At 38.4% G+C, this 27,190-nt stretch overlaps 1 protein-coding gene across 3 annotated transcripts; it reads right to left on the bottom strand.

Annotated features, from left to right (window-relative positions):
- Positions 1 to 741: 741 nt before the first annotated feature.
- Positions 742 to 24,304, bottom strand: LOC104666990 (zinc finger protein 474). Of its 3 annotated transcripts, XM_030927764.1 has the most exons (3): positions 24,135 to 24,251; positions 6,284 to 6,415; positions 742 to 2,525 (listed from the first exon to the last, which is right to left on the bottom strand). In XM_030927764.1, the coding sequence occupies exon 3, from the start codon at positions 2,311 to 2,313 to the stop codon at positions 1,225 to 1,227; it is 1,089 nt and encodes a 362-aa protein (XP_030783624.1). In that variant the 5' UTR covers positions 2,314 to 2,525; positions 6,284 to 6,415; positions 24,135 to 24,251; the 3' UTR covers positions 742 to 1,224. The 3 variants fall into 3 exon arrangements, with proteins under 3 accessions (XP_030783624.1, XP_030783622.1, XP_030783623.1); XM_030927762.1 differs by lacking the exon at positions 6,284 to 6,415 and having other exon boundaries at positions 24,135 to 24,304; XM_030927763.1 differs by lacking the exon at positions 6,284 to 6,415 and having other exon boundaries at positions 24,114 to 24,258.
- Between the last annotated feature and the right edge of the window lie 2,886 nt (positions 24,305 to 27,190).

Raw genomic sequence — 27,190 nt, forward strand, 5'->3', positions numbered from 1 at the left:
TTCTTTCTTTCTTTCCTTCTTAGTCTCACTCTGTCAACCAGGCTAGAGTGCAGTGGTATAATCTCAGCTGACTGCAACCTCCAACTCCGTGGGTTCGAGCAATTCTCCTGTTGCAGCTTCCCAACTAGCTGGAACTACAGTCATATGCCACCATGCCCAGCTAATTTTTGTATTTTCAGTAGAGACATATTGGTCAAGCTGATCTTGAACTCCTGACTTCAGGAGTTGGCCTCCCAAAGTGCTGGGATTACAGGCATGAATCACCGCACCCGGCCTAATCTTAGTTTTCTTAAGAATTCATTATCTCTGCAGGCTGGAGAAAAGACCTTTACCACTTCCTGTTTCTCATGATTTGATATTCTGTAAGGCTGACACAAGACAAAGACAAAGCATCCACAATCTGGTTTAATGGACAAAGAACATGAACCAGGCCCTATCTTGCAGGTAGCCACCCTCGTAAGCATCTCTCTCCAATCCTTGCCCATGATGAAACTTTAGATAAAACCCTAAAAACTCTTTGCCATTCAAGCTGGGATTCCTGGGGTCATGCTTGTTCAGAATGGCCCATGTGAGGGGTCAGGGCCTTGTCTTCAGCCTGAACACAGGGCACAGAGCAGCAGCAGGAACCAAGCACCTCCCAAAAAATAACCTAGTTGCTTCATTGTCTACACTGGGGTTAATTTACTACTTACTACAACCATATAAGTGTCAAAAGAAAAAATATGTTGTATTTACAGACTGTGTATTTTTGCAAGTTCTTCAGTGTTTAATTGTTGCTAAAGTCATTTGGGGTTTTTGACACAGATTCTATTTTAGTAAGATAAACTCAGCTTAACCCAGCAGTGCCAAAAATGAATTCCTAAGGTAGATGACTAAAATAAACCGGCAATAAATATTGGCTGTTGGAATGGGAATTATATCTCTGTAATGTAGACACAGCATTAATGACTCATTTTCAAATTACAGTCTCCTGGGGATTATTTGTATCAGGGATCAGGGAAGAAAGAAGTCCATCTCTTCTTCTTTTAGACAGCAAAACTGAAGAGGAATATGAACCCATCAGGCAAGGATGTTCTTATATCTATTCAGCCAAGAGAGGTACAGGCCCTGGAGTTCCACAGGAAATTAACTTGAACAGGCTGCATTGAGGCTGAGTAAGGCGTTGATAGAAAAAATACTAGGGGCTGAGGTGGCTGATTCTAGGGATAGTTTTCTCTCGTTCTCCTACAGGCAGAGGGCGCCACCAGGTTCACCTAAAGCCTCTTGTGTGGCATGAATTACCCTATCAGTTACACTGGGTGCTGCCCTGTTCCTTTGCTGCTTGGAATTAGTGGACTCTTTTAGGCCTCCTTTACTCCCTAAGGTCAAATTCTGATCTTTTGGCCCCTGAGGTTGAGTTTTACAACTTCTCTGGTGTACCAGAAAGCGGTCTGAGGTAAAGGTTAGGCTACAATTTGGGCAGGACACAAGCTGAGCTTGACTTGGTCCCGCTTGGCTGGACTGTGCAGTCGGAAGGGGCTGAGGCTTCCGTGGGAGTGGCTGGTGGAGCTCCACAGGGAGCCGGTCATTTTCTATTTTCCACTTTTCCAGGCATTTGGGCTCATGAATAGGAAGGGACAGGGTGCCAAATTCCCTACCACAAATGTAGCAGATAACAGTCCTCGGTTGGGCTGGGGTTCCTCTACGAGCTTTCTTGAGGCCAGTAAGATGATGAGAACTATTTGGTGCTCTGGGACCCTCACCCTTTGGCTTGCAGCTTCTCTGATGAACAAGAAGATTATCTGGCAAGAATGTGCGGCCACAGGATTCACAGGGCAGCAGCTGAGCCTGGGCACTCTGAAATGCAGCCTCATTACTTGCCTGAAGACTGGAGGACCCACTGCCGCTGAGAGACTGTGGTTTGGAGGGTTCTGGCCTCCTCAAGTGCTTGGGCAACTTGCTGTTTTCAATATGCCACTTCTGCAAGCACTGAGGTTCATGAATGGCAATTGACTGGGACCCAAATTCTCGACCACAGATATAGCATACGCGGAATCCAGGCCTGCGGGCCGGGATTACAGGGGGACTAAGCTGGCTTTCCGATATAACTCTTCTACTTGACGGTTTTGATAGTATCACAGTCCCAGGTCTCTTTTTCTGAGTGTCTGTCTTAATCTTTTCACCAGGATTAACACTCTCTGTTTCTGGCAAAAGGCTAGAATAGGAGTCACTAGAGAGAAACCCAGCTTGGTGGATAAGGAAAGTGGGTTCTTTAGAATGGTGAAAAGTTTGTTGTAACTTATTGGAAATTCTTTTCTTCTTTCCTCTTTCCATTAACAAAGATGTCTTTCTGTAGTGCTTGCTCTGATTTCAGGCCAGACTCACTTTGGGCTTCTGCTTAGAGTGAAGGTTAGTGAGGTTAGTTGTCCCGGGGTTCACACTGTTGCCAGTACCTTAGCCCCACAGACCATGACTCAGAGCTTCATTGCAGGACATCAGTCTGGAATGTTGGAAGGTCCTCATTAAAGTTGAGATGTCTCCAAGATCTGTGGAGGGGTGTGGGAGACATAAGAAGTTATTATGTATACACACACATACACACATGTTTGGGCTGTAAACTGATAAAGCGCCGTGGATTTTTTGTTTTTGTTTTGTTTTTTTTTTTTTTTGCTGGTTTTAAATATTGACCTTGTATACTTTTTGACTAGCATAATAACCAGCATATGGGATTTGGTCAATAAACTGACATAAACCTGAGGAAATCTTCCATCATCAATTGCACTATCGCTGTATTAAAAATAATGTTCTGCCCAAAAAGTTAACCTGACAACGACAGCACATCATAGATACAGATGATGCAAACCTACAGAGGCTGAGACCAGGGTGGTAAGACCATAGAAGAGAAAACTGCAAACTGTGAAAATTAGATTAATGAAATCAGCAGGTCATATAAAAAGACCCCCTGAGCCCCCACAGAAACTTCCACTACGTCAGAGATCCTTAACTTGTTAGTGACATGGATTCCTCTGACATTTCTGTGTAATATGTTTATAAGCAAAAAGTTAAAATTGTTGCTATCACAGGTGAAATCGATTTTACTGAAATAATTTGTCAACTGTTTCTAGTTGTGATATACATTTTAATTGACATAAAGTTGTGCCACAGACTTCTTGAGTGTCCATGGACCTGAAGCTAAGAACTCTTGCAGAAGAAGTACTTCAAGAATGAATCTTAAGAGGATTATCAGGATAGCCCTCAGAGGGACATAAACTTCTTGTGACACATCATGTATTCACTTTTGTTTATTATGGAAATAGAGTATTAATAAGTGGAGCTATAATTCTCCAGCAAAGAGTACAGCCTAGGCTGGCACCCATCCTGGTGAGTTATCTGCAGATCTTTCATGGAAAGATGATACACAGATGCTGCTTGAGGCTCTTTTTTCTTAAAGGTATCATACCTACTTTCTTGTTTTATATATGTATGACTTCCAAATATTTTTAAAATATAAAACAAAGGCACTGGATTCTCCAAGAATCCCCACCAGAAGAAGTGGCAGCTTAGATATCCATTTATGGGAAGAATCCTAAATTTTTATATTAGGAAAAGTCATGAGTAAATTTTACCATGGATTTATAATCTGGCTCCCCAAAACGATTATTTTCAGAAGCCTCAGGACCTTTTTCATTTCCTGAAGGATGACCCAGATCAGGGGGATAAACTCTAAAGCATCCATTCTTAACCACAGAAGGAGCAGCCCCGGTGTGAAGCTGGATCCTGCACATCACAGCAAACACTTCAGTTTGGGCAGTGCAAGGCCAGCAGTCCTGGGAATATGGAAACCCCGCGCACTGGATTTGATAAAGAACAAAAAGAGATGTGATCTCTGTGCCCAGCTCCTGCACTTAGGTGCCAAGAAAGGTCTGAATCCTTGCCTTTAAGAGTATCAAATCAAGTCTGGCACAGAGAAGGAAGTTATTCTTTATTTTGACAGCTTTTAAGACAGTAATGTTAACAGATGTGACAAAAGTATGTGTTGGCCCCAGAGTGGCCAGCATAGAAAATAAAACAGAGAAAGTTATCACTTGATCAGTACCATCTAAAAGAGAAAGTAGATCTATGGAACATAGGAATAGGGTAAAATTATTTCATTAGGTTTTTAATCCAGCCCATGGGTTATTTCCACAAACCACTCTGCTTCATTGGCTCTGTTCACCGAGGAATTTTAGTTTATCGTTTTCCTTGATACTAGGAAATTGTAGACACTAATATGACTTAAGAAGACATTAGAAAAATCAATGCAATCAAATAAGCCTCCTTCCCCTAAGTTTTCTCTGTCTCTGTCTCTCTTCCTCTGTCTCTGTCTCTCTGTCTCTCTTTCTCCCTCTCATACACACACACACACACACACACACACACACACACACACACGAGTCAATTCTGTTCCCAGCAGATTAGAATACTGAGGAATCTCCATGACTTTCCATAACAACCCCTCTATCTCCCTTTTGATAAGGTATGAGAGGTAATATTTATTGAATACCAATTATGTGCCAGATATGGCACTGATGTTTTTGTAAACATAATTTTAGTTAATTGTCAAATGATTATGAAGCAGGTATTATTATTTCAATTTTATAAGTAACGAAAATGACTCAGAAAAGACAAGTAATTTGCCCAAGGCTGTCAGTGTCTAAATGACAGAACTGTGAATCAATTCCAGCCCTCTTTGGCTCCAGTACGTGGCTCTTTCCATTATTCATTCTGCCTAAATTCCTCCAGCAGAGCTTCTTCCCTTTAGTTTTCATCCCTGTTTTAATGTACTATCCATATGCCTCAGGGAAAGGTAACTAAGCTCTCACCAGCTGTTATGCTTCTTTTTAGGAGAAAGAAGAGGCAAAGAAGATGGAGGGCAGACAAGGCACAGAGGAGAAGCCTCTGAGAGGGACAAAGCAGAAGAGGGAGACTGGGGCTATGGAACACAATGTTTTCAATGTTAAGTGACGGGGCCATTTTTTTTCAACTTTTTTTATAGGTTTGGGGGTACATGTGCAGGTTTTGTGTATGGGCATATTGCGTAATGCTGAGGTTTGGACTACACATGAATCTATCTCCCAGGTAGTAAGCATAGTACCCAATAGGTAGTTTTTCAGTCCTCCCCCCACTTGCATTCACTGCTGTCTGTTGTTCTCATCTTTATGCCCACATGTAATTGATGTTTAGCTCCCACTTATAAGTGAGAATGTGTGGTATTTGGTTTTCTGTTTCTGCATTAAGAATCACTTTTGCCAGGCCAGGTGCAGTGGCTCACGCCTATAATCCCAGCATTTTGGGAGGCCGAGGTGGGCAGATTAGCTGAGGTCAGGAGTTCAAGACCAGCCCAGCCAACATGGTAAAACCCCGTCTCTACTAGAAATACAAAAATTAGCCTGGTGTGGTGGCGGGTGCCTGTAATCCCAGCTGCTCAGGAGACTGAGACAGGAGAATCACTTGAACCCGGGAGGCAGAGTTTGCAGAGAGCCAAGATCGCGCCACTGCACTCCAGCCTAGTTGACAAGAGTGAAACTCCCCCCGCCCCCCAAAAAAGAATCACTTTTGCCATATACAGTTGTTTTCTAGATGTAGTTTTTCCTGAGTGATGTGCAGTACAGATTCTTTTCTTAATTTCACCAATATCTTCAGAAAAATCTACATAACCAGCAGAGGAGCAGTTGGGGGAATGGGGCAGACCACCAATGGATGATGTGTTTTGTCTTTCTTTATCATGGGCACAGGGTAAAAGTGAAGGCTGCCCCAAGAGGCCAAGTAGTGCTCAGTTTGAAGCCATGTCACCATCTTGATTAGGGATAGATCTTGCCGCACACGAACATTTGTGCACTGCAAATATTTTCTCTGCAGCAAACACAATGAAACATCACAAAACGTCCATTTGAATCTTCAGCTTTTCTTTTTCTACCATCCCTTTCCTCCTCCAACGTTCTCCTGAAATTTTTCCCTTATTGTGACTAAAGGTATCAAAATATGAAAGATGAGGTAGCTGGAAGCCAGTGAAACTTTTGGGAACGGAGGTGTCTTATGGAGAAATGCATAATGTTTCCGCCAGTGACTGTGCAAAGGCAACATGCCATGGCACAGCAGTGTTGGTTGCTCTCCCTTTATAAGTTAGCTCTAAAAGCAAAAGTACTGGAAAATACTAAATACATATACTTAAATCACCTAAGAAATTGGCCTGTCACCCAAAACATCGTAAAGCAATGTTGCTGGTTTATAAAGAGAATCACTTTGCAAAGCCAGACAGTTTTACCTCAAGCATCTCTGGAGAATGTTCACTTAGTTGGCCTGGATTATTCGTTTTGACCATATCTGCACATAGGACATTTAAAGAATGTCTTGGAAGGCATCACTTTTTATCAACATGATGCCATTTTTCCATTCTCTTCAGGGTTCATGGGAAGGGGAGACAAACACACAAAGATGAATGTAATAACCGTGGAAATCCAAAAACCATCTTGGCATTAGAAGGTGTCTCTCCAAAAGAGAGGGAACAGAACACAATCAAAAGTGTGATCATATCTTTTAAAAAATAAGCTAGTCCTTTGAGGATGAGTTCATGTCCTTTGCAGGGACATGGATAAAGCTGGAAACCATCATTCTGAGCAAACTATCACAAGGACAGAAAACCAAACACTGCATGTTCTCACTCATAAGTGGGAACTGAACAATGAGAACACTTGAACACAGTGCGGGGAACATCACACATGGGGGCCTGTTGTGGGGTGAGGGGCATGGGGAGGGACAGCATTAGGAGAAATACCTAATGTAAATGACAAGTTAATGGGTGCAGCAAACCAACATGGCACATGTATACCTATGTATCAAACCTGCACGTTGTGCACATGTACCCTAGAACTTAAAATATGAAAAAAAACTAGTCCTTTGAAACAAAAGAAATATAGTTGATACATGACATGACCCCTTCTCTATTAGTATTGAATTCAAATTCTTTAAATGAACAAAAATATAAATAAGAAAGATGGAGTTGGGGCTGATGGTGGCTCTGGCAAGATTCTAAAAGAGAGGAGGTTCATCTTCAATATTCTTCACCCACCCCATTCAGTGGCCTCCACTCTCCAGCCTAGTATTCTTGTATGCTCACAGTCTGTCTTACCTATGAAATCTTGCTTTCAAAAAGGAGCTGATGGACTCATTCACACCAAGGCTTATAATTGATGAGGTAATGTCCCTTCCAATGTCTGGCAGAGACAGTTAGTTCCTTACCAATAGCCATTCTACTCAACACCCTCAATTAATAGACCCCAATTTTCAGCTGGGCACATCTACAAGCTCCTTTGTAGTTAGTGAAAATATTGTGTGGAACTTGTAAGAACAATTCTTGAAAAGATAGAAGAGAACAACTGCTTCTCTTACTTTCCTTTTTATTGATGCTTAGAAGATGGATGTGATGACTGGTGCTTTAGCAGCCAGTTGAGAACAGGTTTCATCTATGTAAACCCTGATATGACAGAGCAGAGACCTGGATGGACTTGGGTCCCTGACAATGCTGGAACCATCATAGAATCCCTGGAATGCCTTCCTTGGACTTTATTTACATAAGAAAAATAAATTTTTATTTTTATTTTAGCCATTTTTAAAAGTCTGTTATTCACATAGAAACCTAATAGTAATTGAGAGATATCTGTATTTTAATAGTGGTGATTAGCACAATTAATTCTAATAATGTTATTTCAAATTTCAGAATTTTTTGATGAAGGAATTTTTTTTGAGGGAGTAGAGGTTTGGGTGCAAAATTGACTTATTAAATATGTACTTCTTAAAAATCAAAAATTAAAATTGATACTATAAATACTGGATCAATGGTTCTTATGAAATTGATCACAACACTTCCTTTTTTAGAGATTCTTTTAAGTGAAAAAATTTAATGACTATTTTTTATAAAAAATAGCCTATTTTTTCCACGAGCTTCTTAAAGAGCTAGCAGAGAGCAATATTGTGCCAGTTGTTAACTTATTGTCTCTATACTCCCAATCTTCTTTATTTAGCTTTATGATATGGGTACTGGGACTCTGCACAGCCCATTTCTGCTTTGCGAGCTGGCTCTGTGTTATGCTCTGCCAACAGGAATAATGGAAGGAGAATGCAAGAATTGGGGAGCAAGAGGGCATTTAATCCTTTTAAAGGCTTCCTGTGTGTGTGTGGTCGCTGTGAGCATTATTCCAGCAACACTTCTCTACTCTTGAAGCAGCAGTTCTTTTCAATACCAGCAGCTGAATCCAACCAAATTTGTAAAACCAGATGAACTGACCCTTCCCCACCAGATGCAATCACCAGCCAGTCTGTGTCCCCTTCTTGGAGATCTGATTTTCAACTCCATCTTCTAAGTTTCTAAATTTTAATAATTCAAACGATGTAACAACCCTCAAAATACAAGTAATAATAATCTGTGATATTCAATCTGTGTATTACTTAAATATTGCAATAAATAGAAATGCAAATTAATTCTTTCATAGCATCTTACAAAATAAGATGCTCATCTGAACATTTAATCCTCAACTCATTCAGACCACTGAAAATGCATGTTTGTTATTTTTACACTATCACCATGCTTTAAGAGCTGGAAAGTATTGTTCTTCCATTTTCTAGTAGCTGTACAAATTTCATAAGGGAAATCTGCTGTTCTAAGCATGCTTGTATTTTGCTAAATTTTATATGACACTCTTCACCTGCTGACCCCCCAGCCATAAGGCCACCACTGCCACAGAGGGAGCCACAGCAAAGCAATCCTACTCATAGACCAAAGATGACCAGGAGTGTTGAAGGCAGCTGGGTAGCTGGTCTGGCTCATTCTCACTGGTTCTGCACACTCTCTTCTAGGCAGCATCTCGTCCCGTGGCATCTGCAGACCTTACCCAATCTGATGTGAGTGGGAAAGGCCATGTGAGAGCAGCTGGGACCTAGAGGCAGTATGGTTTAAGAAATATAGGAGCAGCATTTGAAGGTAAAAAGTGGAAGCATTTTCATAAAAGCCACTTAGCCTGAGGCATGGCTTTGAGAAAATATTGGCATTTCTGGACTGATTATAAATAACTAATGAAAAAATTCCTTTACTTTGTCTCTCCTTCACTATGAATAATTTTAAGCCAAGAAATAAGTTCTTTCACTTTCATTCAATCTAATTGTCAAGTATGAACATAATACTCTATGGTGTTAGAAAAGCTATGAAAAAATTAGGAGAAATGCACTCTTTGTGCTTCTAACTAGAGCCCTCTGCAAAAGGCATTTTGTGTTGTTAAGGCTTATAATATCACTCTATGAAAACTATTGTTAGATCAAGCCTATAATTTTCACTCTATATTGAGTATCCAAATTACAGAGTACCCAAGAGTCATGAATGCCACACAGGTATGATCATATAATTGTAATATTGACATTTGCAGTGGTGGAGCACTGGTTCTACAAACTGTCAGTAGAATCACATTAGAGGCCTATAATACATAGAAATTTAAAGGATAGCCCAAAAAAGAAAAAAGTGGAAAAAAGAAAAGAAAAAAGTCTTCAAAGGAATTTCACATGCCATATTTTCTCACATTTAGGATAATTTTATTCCAACAGAATAGCTCTATACCAATATGTTTTTTCAAGATTTTTTAAGCATTGGCTCATAGGCACATCTAGTCCATAGCTATGTTCTTTTTAGCCTGCAGAAAGTCAAAACTGCTTGACTTAGTTTCCATTATTTTAAAATTGGGAGACGTCACATAAAATAAGGATTTTTGGTTTCTCTTGAAGAGTGGAAGAGCTGGCCGAACAGAGCCCACATTCCTGTGTGGCAACATCCAGCACAAGCTGATGGTGAGTAAGAGCTGTGCCTGTAGCTCAGAGAGCCAGCCTTTACTCTTCCAAAGCTTCTCACTAGTCGGATTCACTAATTTATAGTTCATGCTTCTTGCTTGAAAGTGTCCTGTGGGGACATTTTTCTTCTTAATTAAATATTGAAAATCACTTCAAGGAACTGAGAATCCAACTGAAGTCTTATAGGATATAATTGTTATAAACACAACATATTTATTTTTAAATATTTAGAATATTTAGAAAGGAATCTTCCGACTGAAAGTAGATTAGGGCTGAAATGCTTCGGTCTAGGAGGGAGGGTAAAATCCAAGAAGAAAAGACAGAATCAGTGACCTAAGAAGGAATTTTCATAAGTTATCAAAGGGTTATAAAAGATGATATATACATAACTTCAGAGGAAAAACTAAAGCAGTCAATGTTTAGAACAGCTACAGGTGGGATTATAGAAGAAAAAAAAGAAAAAAGGAAAACACAAACAGACAAAATTGTGTTTTGTGGACCATCTAAACTTTTTAGAGGCATTCCCATAATGATCTATTGATCGGTTGATATCATAAGAGCTACTCTTCTATTTAAGCCAATGGACTTTGCTTCACCATTAAATGACTCCCCAGATGAGGACTGTTAGATGTTTTATATTATTAGTTTAAAGAACTAATCAGCCAATTAAAAGAACCATAAATAAGCTATTAGCAATATAGACCATAGTTGGATTGTAAAGATTTGCTCTGGAAATACTTTATAAGAGAATTATGCTTCCTCATGGGGCTTACAGGATTTGGTATACTTTTTCTTTCTGCCAAGCTGTCCATTTTGTCAAGAAGTAACTATAAATTAGTTTGAACTAAAAATGTATAAGAACAGCACAGTAGCCCCTTCTCAACCTAGAATGAGATCTATAGCCATCAAGTGTTTAAAATGGATATATTACGGTTTTTAAACATTGGATGGAAAAACCCACAGATAACCGTATTTTAGCATCTATGTTTTAAAAGAATTGCAAATAGATGCATATGTTTGCCAGCCCCCATTATGTGATATGCTTGCACAGAGTTCCCACTGTCTTTATACTCTTGATTTAGTTGAACTCAGTGCGACACTTTTGGCACAGACTTCTGAGCCACACTGTGTTAGTATCAGAAGTGTGGTCACTTCTGTGTGTCCAGGTGGAAACAAACACAATGAAGAATATAGTTGTGCATGAACGGAGCTGCTAGGCCAGGATAAATTGGCATAAGAGAGTTGGGCTCACCAGGAGGAACCTTTCTACCACATCACGCACTTACCTTACAGAGGTCTCAAAGTTGTGCCTTATTTCTGTCCACCTCCAGGAGGTCAGTGCCTCCTGGAGCCTGGCTAACACTTACACTGATTATCAATACCATTCATTACAAGACATCAACACCCGTTGTAATAATGTGCTCTGCACCCAAAGCTGTTTCTGAGGAAAATGCCTGGGAAGGAAGTCAAAAATAGCAGAGTCCATAAGGCAGGCGGGGCTTCTGCTGTGTGCACGAATGAATGTGCCTCTATTTTCCGATATGCTTGCCATGATGTGCCTGGTGGTGACTCTGGAGACCTGGTAGCTTGTATGTGCCCACAAACTGAAGGCTGTTTCTGAACATGGGCTTTTGGTTGCTGTTCTCCCCACATCTCTCATCCTTCTATGTGAATAAGTCATCAAAATACTATTGTCATACCATTTGACATCGCTGAATCATGGCAACAAGGCACTCTTTCATGGGCCACATAGTTACAGCTCACTGATGGTTCAGAATCCTCAGCCCCACAAATTCTCATTTCCCAGGAAAGCTTATATAAAATATTCCCTGATGGAGAAAACCACCAGAACGAGTCTCCTGGTGTCTGGGGGAAACTTGCTCATTCTTTGTGTCCCCAGACCCAAACAACCATGCAATGTGGTGATGGCTCATTTAAAAACCTCTTCGGCTTCTAGTTTAAATTTTTTTGTGGTTCAACATTTATTGAAAGCCTCCTTCCTCTCCATGACCGATAACTCTCGACTGCCTTGTTCTGTTTGCCTTTAGTAAACACAAAGGTCACATGTATATTTTAAGTCACACATAAGATTGGAAATATTAGGATATTGGATGGGAAGAGTTTAATTTAAAATCAACTTTGTGGATGTTGATGTTTCCTATCTTTCTTGTGTTTTCAACAGGGTCTTTTTTCCTACCTTCTGTGTTCTGTTTCACTTTGTTTCATTATTTCCACTATCTATCTGAGCTTTAAGTTTAGGACAACCCAACAAGAATGCCCAATAAGGAAAAGATGCCATTAGAAAGCGAGTGAAGAATATAGCATTCCACGGTTGACACCACTGCTAACGTTCTCTGGATTTTTCCATCTGGCTGGAGAGATAAGGCAATGCCAACAATTCCAGCTCACTAGTAAGAAAAATGTGGCTTCTATTTTAACTTCGTTATATTCTGGAGAAAGCAGCATTAGAAGTGAGGGGCCCAGTCTAATCACATGAATCATCAAATGTGGAGAACTTCTTCCCCAGTCAGTGAGAGAGAGACAGCAGCAGAAAAAATTTGAAGTGTGAAAAGGCCTCAATTAGCTGTTCAAAGAAGGAGTCTAGAGCCAAAAAAATGCAGGCACCTCTTGAAGCCAGGAAGACCAAGGAAACAGATTCTCTTCTACCGCCCCCAAAAGAAAGATGATCTTGCTGTGAGCTGGGTGTAGTGGTTCACGCCTGTAATCCCAGCACTTCGGGAGGCCGAAGTGGGAGGATCACTTGAGGTCAGGAGTTCAAGACTAGCCTGGCCAACATGGTGAAACCTCATCTCTACAAAAAATTAGGCAGGGCTGGGTGCAGTGGCTCACGCCTGTAATCCCCGCACTTTGGGAGGTCGAGGTGGATGGATCATGAGGTCAAGAGATCAAGAACATCCTGACCAACATGGCAAAACCTCGTCTCTACTAAAAATACAAAAATTAACCAGGTGTGGTGGCGTGCTCCTGTAATCCTAGCTACTCGGGAGGCTGAGGCAGGAGAATCGCTTGAACCCAGGAGGCAGAGGTTGCTGTGAGTCAAAATCGCACCACTGCACTCTAGCCTGGCAACAGAGGGAGACTCCATCTCAAAAAAAAAAAAATATATATATATATATATAGCCAGGTGTGGTGGTACACATCTGTAATCCCAGTTACTTGAGTGGCTGAAGCATGAGAATAGCTTGAAACTGAGAGTTGGAGGCTGCTGTGAGCCGAGATCACACCATGGCACTCCAGCCTGAGCAACAGACTGTCTCAAAAAATAAAATAAAATAAAAAATAAAAGCTGAAAACACATTTCCATTTTGTGGTGTCATTTCCTATATGGAATCCCAACCTAAAATTGATCCCCCATCCTGCTGTGCCATAACACTTGTGTATAACCCCATTAAATGTCCCCTTGGCATCAGTAGCTCATGGTCATTGCTGTTTATCTAGCTCATACCCATTCCGTATGCTCTACATAAATATGAGCAAAGTGAGGACAAAATTTGGAATATAGTGTCAAATAGCACAAGAACATTGGAGGTGCTGTCTGTGGTATACACACACATGAGTACAATACATACACATAAGTGCAAATAAAGTCGAGGTGTCAGAATCCTCAATTTTATTTGTACTCATATGTGTGTATTAAGCTCTATATAATTGTATCAACTGTTTAATAAATATCCACTACTTCTGTTTTTAATGAGAATTTATCACATTGGTAGCATCTGAATTTTGGTTGGAATTAAATTTCAACATGAATTTTGGAGGGGACAAAACATTCTACCATAACACCTAGGGTTTCCAATTCCAGGGTCCAGAAGAGCGCTTCACCTGTGAGGGTTTTCTGTGATGGTTTGAGGTTAGCATAGCTTCTAGGTAAACTTTTCAGAGAATTCCACTGGCCTACGTTCATGGGACATCAATAATAGGCATCAGGAACATCCTCTTTTTTCACTCTTCTCCTTTACCTTTCCTGTCCATTGTGCTTATAAGTCCTCTCTTCAAAGACCGCTCCATTAAATGCAAATATGGCAAATAACTCCAAGCTGCCTTAAAAGGATTTTTCTTCTCTACCTTGAGAAATAATGAGTTTACTCTGGATCCCAGGGCCGGAACGTGCAGATGTGATGTCATGTCCTTATTTCCTTTCAACAGGCATTAACAACTTCTTAATGTTTCACTTTTATTCAGTCACTACTCTTTCTTCCCAATTTAAGTGTTATAAGCTGGTTTTCGTCTGCTTGTTCATCATGTTCCTTGTTTTCTAGTTTTTCAAATACCAGAATCTTATAGTACCATAATTGTATGGAAAAAAATGCATAGAATAGGCTGAACTAGCTGAAGATATTATGAAATCAATATTCGAAAATTCATACATTTAGGATTTTTCCTGTAAATGTCATGAAATAATGGCAATTTTTTAGGTCACAAATCTTGATCCTTTTTAGTTGACTGTAAAATTCCAGGTACAAAATTGACAATAAAATAAATTTGATTACATGAAAGATCATTACATTTTTAGGGAATGATAATGAAGCCTGTTTCATATAGGCAATGAATGGATAGTGTTCATTTAAGTAATTTTAGCTAAAATAACATTCCTGTGCTACTTCTGGGAATCTCTGTTGAAAAATTTATTTGGAAACTGCTTAACACCCATAAGTGCCCCAATAGTTCAAATAATAAAACTCTGTTTGACATGGTGATTTACATCAGAAACAGGTTAACTGAAGGGGAAAATGTGGTTTTAATTTTTGTTGATGAAATGTCATATGTTTCATATATAAGATAGTTCACTTGGAACTGAATAGATAAAGCAATCCAAGATTTATCTGATTTTAATGTTTCACAATCATTTAGTATTTCTGAGTGGAAATGCCATGAACGGATTCAAGGAATGTTATTAACTTTTATTACCCATTAACGATTTTTAAATGAACCAAAATGGAAAAAGTGTTTCACAAAATAATTACATATTTTTCCATTCTTTCAATGGATATGTATACTCGATTGTCAAGAAAATAGAATTTTATCAGTTATATTTATTATCACTTTACTGAGGACTCTGCTTCCAATTGTTCACACACATGAATACACATACACATACACACACACATACACACAAACATCACAGACCTTATACATTCCTCTCCATATTTCTGCCGGGTCAAGGGGATGCATTGATAATCAATGTTATAATCTTCATTTAGTAATTAATCCATGCCACAATACCAGTCCATCTGACACTTATGATACATGGTGATGATATGCTGGATTGTAACTAGGTCATACAGTACTAATAAGGACAATTGTTGGCTGAGAGTCTAACTGAAACTCGAGATTCGAGTCTTTGCCCAATTGTGTTTTTCTTCTATTTCCAGTCCTCACTACTCTTATTTTGTTCTCTGTTCATTTCACAATAATTTCACTAAAATAACCTTTTGAACATATCTTTGAACTTGGGAGAAGTCACACTGATGGTGAGGCCAGGCTGAGAAGATCATGAGGATGTTTGGCTTTGCCTCAGCTCTTCAAGTAGATTCCCCATCTTATTGTGGGTTTGCATGTGAAATGTAAGGTAAGGAATTAGACAACGAGGGAAAAGGGAAAAGGCACTGACAGACACTCTAAACAATATTTAGCATGTTTTTGTTTCCTATGTGATTGCCCATTAATAATTTGGCAGAAAAAAATCTTATCTTATTCTATCATCTTCTTATATTTTCCTTCTGCTCCCCTTCTCATCTTAGTATTTTCTGCCTTTGCATTTTAATATATCTCCTTTCCCATGTTTTTTTACTCCTGTCTTCATTCTACCCATCTGATATTGGATAACCTCTTGTGATATTACATCAATTTATGTAGAAGCATTTCCACATCTAGCATTGAAGTGGTTGGTTATTCTTTTCGACTGTTTTGCCTGCACTCATAAATCTAATGCCAGGCAGGTGAATGGGTGTGCCTCCCATCTGTGGGCTGTTTCAACCATGTAGGTGAAGAGCCACTTCCACTCTCAATCCCCATCTATCTTTTTCAGAGCAGTCACATTTAACTCCTTAAGCTACAATCACAACTTAAACCTCTGTTGCTTAACTGCTCCATGGTTGTCCCACTGCTCTCAAAATAAAATCCAACCTCTTGACCTTGAATGCCCTCTGTAACTTTGTACCTACCTCAGTTTCTGCCTATCTCCTTTTGCTCTCCCCTTTTTGCACCGTGCTCCATCCATGTTCACCTCTCAGTTCCTCAGACAAGGCAAACTCTCTGTCACTCTGGGGGAGATTCGGGGAGAGACTGGACAAAGGCTTTGCACATGCTCTTGCTATTGCTTAGAATCTTCCTCCAGTTCTTCGCTTGGCTTTCTTATTTTATACTTCAGGTCTCTACTTAAATATTGTCAACTCAGGCCTTTCCTAACTACTTTTTTTTTTGGCGGGGGGGAGGGGGGGACAGAGTCTCACTCTGTTGCCTAGGCTGAAGTGCAGTGTTGTAATCTCAGCTTACTGCAACCTCTGCCTCCCAGGTTCAAGCTATTCTCCTGCCTCAGCGTCCCAAGGAGCTATTGCAGGCACCTGCCACCACGCCTGGCTATTTTATTTTTAGTAGAGACAGGGTTTTGCCATGTTGGCCAGGCTGGCCTTGAACTCTTGACTACTCTTTTTCAAGTAATTTCTCTCCCCCAAACACACACACTTACACATCCATGTGCACCCATACACGTGGACATACACATGCCCATTTATGTTCATTCATGGAACCAATGTCACCATCACCATCATAGTTATGTTCAGCGATGCCACTGTTTATCATCTTTATAGCACTCAGCACCTGTTTTCGTTTTGTTTGTTTGCATGTATATTTGTCTCCTTAAATTGCATGTAAACTTCAAGACAACAGAGGCTTACTTGCTCTCTACATAGTTAATCCCCAGCACCTAGCCCAGTGCCAGGCACATTGTAGGTCATAACAACATAAATTTAATGTTGACTGAGCTGAATGAGATTAGCTTGATTTTATATTAAATCTTTAAACAAAACTGAAATTCATTGTTTATATGAGGAATAAAAAACATAAAGGGGCTTTTGCAAAAGAAGTGTAAACAGACAGCTTTGTAATATTTTCTCAAGTCTTACGCATATGTGATCATTTAACTCTTGTTCATTTTTATAATACTATCTCAAGGAATTAGCATAATAATAATATTATAGCTTTGAAAACATAACTATACTGAATCTAAGAGAAATGAGAATCTCTCCAAGGACCATGAACTAGACCAAGCACTATACCTCTTGGTAAAGATTATCAAGTAGTGAGCAACCAGAACAGATGGGCTGGTGCTCCCTAGAGAATGGACCCAGACAGGCACACCAAAGGTGGCCATGTGAGCAGCTAGTCACATGTGCTGGGGGCACTGCCTAACTAGTTAAAAAGCTGAAGGAGAATCACAGAGTTTGACTTCCCTGAGCTAAGTTTATTCATACGTTGTTTTTCTTGACCACATATGTTCTGAGTGCTAATGACTTTCAAAATTTAATTCCCCTTGGAAGTCAGATCTCTTCTTTTTTAAATTTTTAATTATTATGAATACATAATTGTTGTACATATTTATGGGATAGGTATGATATTTTGATATAAGCATACAACATGTAGTAATCAAATCAGGGTAATTGGGATATCTACCTCCTCAAGCATTTATCATTATTTTGTGTTGGGAGCATTGCAATTCTACTATTTTCATTATTTTGAAATATTTACAATAGCTTATTGTTAACTATAGTTGCCCTATTATGTTCCTTAACATTAGATCTTATTCTCTCTAACAGTATTTTTGTGCTCATTAACCAATCCCTATTTATCCATTTCCCATTACCCTTCCCAGCTCTGGCAACCATCATTCTACTCTCTACCTCAGTGAGATCTAAATTATTTTATCTCCCACATTTGAGTGAGAACATGTTCTACTGTCTTTCTGTGCTTAGCTTATTTCACTTAACATAATGTCCTCTAGTTCAATCCATGTTGTTGTAAATGACAGGATTTTACTCCTTTTATGGCTGAATAATATTCCATTGTGTATATATGCCACATTTTCTTTATCCATTGATCCACGGGTGGACACTTATCTTGACTCCATACCTTGGCTCTTAAGAATATTGCTACAATAAACATGGGAGTGCAGATATCTCTTTGACATACTGATTCCCACTTTTTGGGATATATACCCGGCAGTTAGTTTGCTGGATCATATTGTAGTTCTACTTTTAGTTTTGTGAGGAACTTCCACACTGTTCATAGTGGCTGTACTAATTTACATTCCTACCAACAGTGTACAAGGGTTGCCCTTTCTCCACATCCTCGCCAGCAATCAATATTGCCTGTCTTTCTGATAAAATCCATTTTAACTGAGATGAGATGAAACCTTGTTTTAGTTTTGATTTGCATTTCTTTGATGATTAGTGATGTTGAACACTTTTTTTGACTGTTTGCATGTCTTTTGAAATATCTGTATAGACCTTTTGCCCATTTTTAATTTTTTTCGAATTAAAATTTTTTTTTTGAGATGAAGTCTTGATATGTTGCCCAGGCTGTTCTCTAACTTAGGGCCTCAAGTGATCCACCTACCTCAGGATCCCGAGTAGCTGGGATTATAGGTGCATGGCACCAAGCCTGGATTTTGCTCATTTTAAAAATGTATAATTTGGTTTTTCACTATTGAGTTGTTTGGGCTCCTTATATAATCTGATAATTAATCCCTTGTCAGATGGGTAGTTTGTAAATATTTTCTCCAATTTGTGGGTTGTCTCTTCACTTTGCTGATTGTTTCCTTTGCTAGGTAGAAGCTTTTTAGCTGGCTGTGATCCCATTTGTTCATTTTTGTTTTGGTTGCCTGTGCTTTTGAGATATTACTCAAGAAGTCTTTGACCAGACCAATGTATGAGAGTGTTTTCCCAGTGTTTTCTTCTAGAAGATTTATAGTTTTATATCTTAGATTTGCTTTAGTCCTGTTTTATTTGATTTTTGTCTATGGCAAGAGATAGGGATTTTGTTTCATTCTTCGGCATATAATTATCTCTAGTCATCTCCCTTCTAAAGAGACCCCCCCAAGGACCAGGCACTCAAGAAGAACATTTTCAAGGCCCCAGGCCTTTCAATATCAATGTATGATTTTTGGACGGTATCTCATCAGAACTTCTTGAACATTGGAAGGGCTGACAAACTATGGCCCCCAGGATAAATCTGGCCATCGTTCAGCTCTTTTGTAAATAAAGTTTTATTGAAACACAGTCATGTTTATTCATTTATGTTTGTCGTTGACTGCTTTTGCCCTACAATGGCAGAGTGTATGCCTTACAAGCCCTTAACTTTACCATTTGGGCAAAGACAAGAAAATTTTCTAACCTTTCCATTAGACCATTCAAACTAGATTTCATTTTAACATTAAGACATCAAATTATTAATCAATGTGAACTTACAGTATTCAATGCAACCAGAATCCTACTAAGTGCCATCTGCACAGAACTCCATAAGGCTCCTGTTAGACTCTTCTCTCAAACAAATGCTTGGCTGCATTGCACCTTGGACGTTCTATTTGCAGTTTGCCATCCTTTTTAACCGATTAACAACTTGGCTTCTTTACATTCTCCCTCTCTGCTGCCCCCAACATAGTGTATTCCTATTGCCATATTTGTGTGCTATGATATTTAGAAATTGCTTCTTCAAGTTTGTAAGACTCCACAGAAATCATCACTGATTCCTCAGGAAGGGCGTTTTGGAATGGTTCATGTTCCTCACCATTTACAACTTACGTCTAGAATTGCATATAATCCTGAAAATGTATCATTCACCAGATACTCTGAGAAAATGAGTTAAAATAATATTGCATATTTATTCAAATTATGTAGACCCAGAGAAGAAACAGTCATGTGAAGGTCTGGTTGGTAAAACAAAAAATTCTCTTAAAAAAATTAGATAATATTTAAATTCTAAAATAAGCTGGAGCTAGGTGCTATGGCTCACAGTTATAATCCCAGCATTTTGGGAGCCAGGGTAGGAGGATTGCTTGAGCTCAGGAGTTCAAGACCACCCTGGGCAATATAGTAAAATCTCATCACTACAAAATATAAAAAATATTAGCCAGGCATGGTGGTGCATGCCTGTAGTCCCAGTTACTTGGGGGGCTCGGGTAGGAGGATCACTTGAGCCCAGGAGGTCGAGGCTGCAGTGAACTGTGATTGTGCTGCTGCACTCCAGTCTGGGTGACAGAGCAAGACCCTTTCTCAAAGAAATAAATGAATGAATGAATGAATGAATGAATGAATGAATAAATAAAATAATCTGGAACATGCAACTAATAGAAATAATAGTTTACATTTTAGGCCCAAAAGAAATAGGTATTTTATGGAAGTGATAGAAAGATTTGGAAAGGCTGGAAAATATCTTTTCTTAGTTAACATTTGAATGTTTATAATTTTCTGTCAATTTGTAAGAATATGTGATGACATTTATTCTGACGTTTATTTTACTAGGTATAGATTTTTCTCTGTAATTGTGAGAAATATACTGTTAAATAGGAAACAGAGTTGATGTTATAAATAATGTTTTCTTGCAGAAATTATGAACAGATAAATATCCTCCTTCTGCTTTTTCCTGTCTAGAACAGTGTCTGGAATACAGTAGACACTCAATAAATTATGGAATAAATTAATAAATAAAAATTAAGTTGAAGTCACATTCTATATTAATGGGCTTGAAAAATACTTATTTTTTTTTACTGGGGTTATGATTCCTGAATAAGTTTGTAACTATATTTTTGGCTTTTGCTTATTGCAGAATCACTTAAAATAAGGTTGCCGCCTGGGGAAACATTTGGGCAACATGCAAGGAGGATTGCCCAACCTGATTCTAATTCTTGTGTGTGGTTCACTAGTAAGCAGTCATGGAAGGACTCAACTTCCATATTTATTTTGAACACTTGCTTCAAGTATTCAAGTAATATAAGTTGGCTTATTAAAATTAATATGCCAATAAGGATAGACAAATAGATTCATGTAACAGGATAGACAGTCCGGAAGCATATGGTCAATTTACATACATGATCAATTCATTTTTCATGAAGATGCCAACACAATTCAATGGAGAGAGGAAAATCTTTTTAACAAATGAGAGTGGAACAACAGGATGCACACAGGGAGAAAATATCAACTCCTAACTTTCACTGCACACAAAAATTAACTCAAGATGGATCATAGAACTTAATATAAAAGCAAAAATGATAAAACTTTAAGAAGAGAATATCTATGATCCTAATATTTGCAAAGATTTGTTAGACAAAACACAAAAAGAACTAAGTATAAAAGAAAAATACAATAAATTATACTTTCTCTTAATTATAAACTTCTGCACATTAAAAAATTAAGAAAATTAAAAGGCAAGACATAGATTGGGAAGAAATGCTTGCAAGACATATATTTAAAAATTGGATTATCTAAAAATTTAACTTGATAAAGTTAAACCTATGCCTACCCAATGATATTGACATTTTAAATAATTATCTAAGAAAAATGAAAGTATACGTCCACAAAAAGTCATTTACAAATATTTACAGTAGCTTTACTCATAGTAGTGAAAAACTGGGAATAACATAAACATACATCAATAGATAAATGAACACATAATTATAGCATATTCATACAGTAGAATGTTGTTTCACAGTACAAATGAATAAACTACTAATATACACTACATGGATCTCTTTGAATAATGTGCTGCTAAAAAAGTCAAATACAAAAGAAGTATAGGTACTGAATTATTCCATTTATATGAAACCCTAGAATAAGCAAAGCTGATCTGTAGTGACAGAAAGTGTATCAGTGATTGTTTGGTGGGTCGGTGCATGAATGGAAAATTGACTACAAAGGTTAGGGACATTTTCTTTTATTTATATCTTTGTTGGTGACATGGATATAATCATTTGTCAAAACTCATCAAATTGTGTACTTAAAATGGGTGCATTTTATTGTATGTGAGTTATACATTAATGAAAAAGACATTAAAAAGAAAAAAATGTTGGATGGGTAAAAGGTATGAATAGATAATTTTTAAAAAGATACAAATCTCCAAGAAGCTCATGAAAAGTACTCCATTAGTCATCAGGAATATGCAAATTATAACCACTGTGAGATGTTATTCCATATTTATCACAAACGTCTACTCTATCACTCATTAGTTTCGCTCCTGGGTCCGAATCCAAAATAAATAAGGACATATATCTACTAAGACTTGTGCAGGCTTCCTTTTCCCCCCACATATAAGTGAGATCACATAGTGTTTGTCTTTCCTTATCTGGCTTATTTCACTTAGTATAATGTCCTCAAGATTCATCCATGTTGTTGAAAACAGCAGAATTTTCTTCTTTTTTAAGGTTCAATAATATTCTATTGTATGTTTATACCACATTTTCTTTATCCATTTATCTGTTGATAGATAATTTGTTCCCATATATTGACCGTTGTAAATAATGCTGCAGTTAACAAAGGAGTGTAGATATCTTTTATATACTAATTTCATTTTCTTTGGATGTATACCCAGTAGTGGGATTGCTAGATCAGATGGTAGTTCTCCTTTTAAGTTTTTAAGGAACTTCCATATTGTTTTCCATAATGGCTCTATTAAATTACAATTCCACAGACAGTGTATAAGGGTTCCCTTTTCTCCACATTCTCACCAACACTTGTTATCTTTTGTCTTTTTAACAGCCATTCTCACAAATATATGGTAATATCTCCTTGTGATTTTTATTTGCATTTCCCTGTTGATTAGTGATGGTGAGCATCTTCATATACCTACCTGCTGAGTGCAATAATGGTTACCATGAGTGGAGGATAAGGTGAAGGGAAGATAGGCAAAGGGTACAAACCTTCAGTTATAGGTGAGCAAATGCTAGAAACCTAATGTACAGCATTGTGACTATAATTAAGAATTATTATAATTAATAATTGAAATGCGTTAAGATAGTAGATCCCAAGCATTCTCACCACACCCAAAAAAGGTAACTATGTGATATGATGAATACTTTAATTAGCTTGATTGTGGTAATCATTTCACAATGTCTACATATACCAACACATTTCACGATAAACACCAAATGTGTGATTTTTATTTGTCAATCATACCTCAATAAAGCTGGAAAAAATATTAGACATAAAAAATAAAATTAGGAGAAAAATACTTTGTGCAAGAGTGTTTATACCTGCTTTAGCTATAAGAGGCCCAAACTAGAAAAAAAAATCAATATAATAAACAAATGTAAAATATGCATAAAATGCAATTATACTTACCTTTAAAAAGAATTGTACTACTGACTTAAAAAGCCACATTGAAATGTTTGAAAAAACATTCTGCTAAGCCAGAGACGTCAGTCCAACAGTATAATATATATGGTATCATTCTATTCATATAAAGTTCATGAATGGCCAAGTATTCTTTGGGGATAGAAATCAAAACAGTGGCCACCTATGGAGGGAAGACTGGCTGGAAAGGATGTGAGGAAACATTCTGGGGTGAAAGAAATGTCCCTTGCCCTGACTGAGGTGACCATGACATGATTGTATATACCTGTTAAACTCAATGCTTTTAGAAACTTGAATTTAAGAACTCCATATTGGTTACAATTTACTCCACATTGATTTTATCTCAAATAATTAAAAAAAAATAGCCAAGACAATTGAGTAATTATACCCTTTAACACCCCTTTTCTGTCACGGATAATCTGGCTAATAAGCATATAGTTCTGAATTAATGTTAAAACCCTACTTCATCTACTTTTCTTTGAAGAAAGTTATTTTAAAAATCATTCTTTTAAATACAATTTTATTATCTTTTAGTATTAGAACATTTAATCCATAGTTCATTCGTCATTGCCAGCATCCAAAGAAGTAAAATGACATTTATTGTTTTGTTTAGTAGTACTTGAGATTTTTCACTTAAGAACCAATTATTATTATTATCATTTGGATTTATTTTCTATAGCAAGGAAATATTTACTGAATACTGGTGAGAAGCCAATGGAAGAGACCAAGAATATCTAAGAGAAGCAGTTGTTATTAGTTGAAAGGTTTGAGATTTAAGACCTACCAGACAACAGAGAATGCACACAGAGAATGCAACAGAGAATGCAACAGAGAATGCACCAAACAACAGAGAATGCACAACAGAGAATGCACAACAGAGAATGCTCTCCGCGAGAGCCTCACCTTGTGACATTTGTTCTTTACCTTTTTAGTTTGGTTTTTAGCATAGCATGCTGAGCACCTCTGAGTTTTCAGGGAAGGAGCTGATGGAAACAGGAACAGAATAGCTGGGAGTGTCAAGATTCACATTCCTTGCAGGAGTTGGTGTGAGTTTTTGAGCTGCTGAGTAACAGGAACCGCAGCCTTTGTGGCCTGGATGTATCCTGGCAACCTGTCAACAAAAGGGACGGAACTGAGTTCTCTAGTAACTGATGGGAAACAGAGAGCAAAGTAGGTATGGATTTCAGCTTTCTTTTAAATTGACTTCAGGAACTTTACCGACGGACTGAGCAACCAACAGGGACAGATAAATTTAAGTCACAGGCTCTTCTTGCTGTAGAAACACAACATTTTATTTTAAGGAAGAAAAGAAAACAATATTTACTGATTATCTTATTGATCTTTTCTAGGGACTTTAAAAATACTGTGACAGTTAATACTGACTGTCAACTTGATCAGATTGAAAGATGCAAGGTATTGTTCCTGGGTGTGTCTGTGAGGGTGCTGCCAAAGGAGAATAACATTTGAGTCAGTGGACTGGGAAAGGCAGACCCACCCTCAATCTGGGTGGGCACCATATAATCAGCTGCCAGTGCGGCCAGAATAAAGCAGGCAAAAGGTGGAAGGACTTGACTTGCTGAAGACTTGACTTCTGGTCTTCAGCTTTCTCCTGTGCTAGATGCTTCCTGCCCTGGAACATTGGACTCCAGGTCTTCAGCTTTTGGACTCTTGGACTTACACCAGGGGTTTGCCAGGGGCTCTTGGGACTTTGGCCACAGACTGAAGGTTGCACTGTTGGCTTCCCTACTTTTGAGGTTTCTCTACTTCTCAGCTTGCAGATGATCTATTGTGGAACTTCACCTTGTGATTGTGTGAGTCAATACATCTTAATAAACTCCCTGTCATATATACACCTATTCTATTAGTTCTGTCCCTCTAGAGAACCCTGACTAATACTAATACCATCTATATAGAAGAGCTTGGGTGGGCGCAGTGGCTCACACCTGCAATCCCAACACTTTGGGAGGCTGAGGCGGGTGGATCACTTGAGGTCAGGAGTTCAATACCTGCCTGGTCAACATGGTGAAACCCAGTGTCTACTAATAATACAAAAATTAGCCAGGCGTGGTGGCACACACCTGTAATCCCAGCTATTTGGGACACTGAGGCAGGAGATTCGCTTGAACCCTAGAGGTGGAGGTTGCTGTGAGCCGAGATTGCGCCATTGCACTCCAGACTGGGTGACAAGAGCGAAACTCCATCAAAAAAAAAAAAAAAAAAAGAAGGAAAGAAAAAAGAAAAGGACGATGAAGATCTTGTTCTCCTCTAAAGATGGATAATCTCCGTGACTCTCAAAGTGTGTTCTATGCTTTGGTCTAAAATGCAAGCAACTACAAGATGCAGAAGCTATGCTTTCTATTTTTCTACCATGTCCTAAGACATAGAAAACATTTTTAAAACTAAGGCCAGTATTTAAAAATACATCTGAAGTAGTGTTTACAAGATTCATATTTTAAAATATTCTGAGATATTAAGATAATTGTAGTACAATTCCACAATGAAATACTCTGCAAGCATTAAAGCTTATGAGGCAATAGTTTATTGTCCTGGGAAAAAGTTTACAATATATTGCTAAATGAAAAGGAGAAGCTACAAAACAGAATAAATAGTATAATCTCATCAAATTCTTTGTGTGTGCTCATGTGCACACAAACACACAATTAACTCAAAGAATATACATCCCAGTGTTAACAGTGGTTACCTGTGAGTGGTGAGATTAAAGAACATTTTACTGAATGTTCCTTACTGGTTAGCAAAAAAAGAAAAAAAAAACACAAAAACTTGACCTCTAATATTCCCCAACCTTGCCTCGTGTCCCCAGATAATGTAATTGGGATGTGGAGGTAATTCACAGGACTCTTAATTCTACTGAAGTGACTCTTCACACAGTCTAGAGATCCCAAGGGACAGTAACATTTCACATCCTAACTCGCAGTAATGCTCTAACTATTCTAGATATCTAGTTTATGATATAATATAAAATATTTCTAATTTAGATGCTTCTGAAATCACGTGATCTTTCTCAAAAGAAAGTGCCCAATAAATAAACATTATTTCAAATGCACACCCAATATTCAGTCCAGTGGCTGGCTATTTGGGCCAGAAGGCAGAAGAAGAGACAGGAAGTGTTGGCCTATGAGAGGACAACCTCAGGAAAACATCACGAGAGTGGATATTTCTGAGCTTAAGCAGGGCAGAGTCTCTATCCTGGCTGGAGCAACTCTTAGGAGGCCCAAGAATAACAGAGCTTGCAGGCTTTGTTAGCTGTAGCTAAAGGTGCACTCGCGATCCGCTCTTCCCTGGTGCAGTGGCTGAGTTGCCAGCTGCTTTTCTGTATTCATCGAAGCTGCTTCTAAAACTGGCTGGAGTGGAGCCTTTGTTTCTCAAATTCTGGACTCATTTTTAATTCATGGGTTTGTAGTTTCAGTCAGAATTGAACTTCCTGGTGTTCAAATGTATTTCATCTTGGCAAAACAGGCATTCCTAGGTGCTCTGTCTCTCTCTCCTTCTCCCTGTCTCTGTGTCTCTCTGGTCTTTTTGAGGGACCAAAACTTTTAAGCTGCTCGTATTGTTTTTTAAAGCATGTGCAGAGGCATCTTGGACATCAAATAGCTCTTACAACACACAACCTTTTGATGATTTAAGTGTAAACGAAGCAGAAACATATGGATTCTATTTGCCATAAATCACATGCGTTCCTAAAAAATCAAGGAGGGTATGTGTTTTACACTATGTATTCTGTTTAGTTGAACCCAAAACATCTGAAGAATACTTGGAGATTGATGAATCCAAAATATTTACCCATCCCTATTTATAACATTGTGGGGGAGCCCTTGATTTATGGTGACAACTAAACTGCTTACATCTGTTGAGTGGGCAACCAGCAACCAGTGTGAGCTTCAAAGATAACCATGTTCCTTCTTCTGTTCTGGCTCCAGGCATTCAAGTCAGCCTTAGATCAAAGACACTGAAGCCTTTAC

Source organism: Rhinopithecus roxellana, chromosome 3, assembly GCF_007565055.1.
Source record: "Rhinopithecus roxellana isolate Shanxi Qingling chromosome 3, ASM756505v1, whole genome shotgun sequence".
NCBI classification, from domain to species: Eukaryota; Metazoa; Chordata; class Mammalia; order Primates; family Cercopithecidae; genus Rhinopithecus; species Rhinopithecus roxellana.

Excerpts from the sequence above, each read along its gene's own strand:
- LOC104666990 (XM_030927762.1), bottom strand. The coding sequence starts at position 2,313 with ATGGAAAGAGGAAAGAAGAAAAGAATTTCCAATAAGTTACAACAAACT.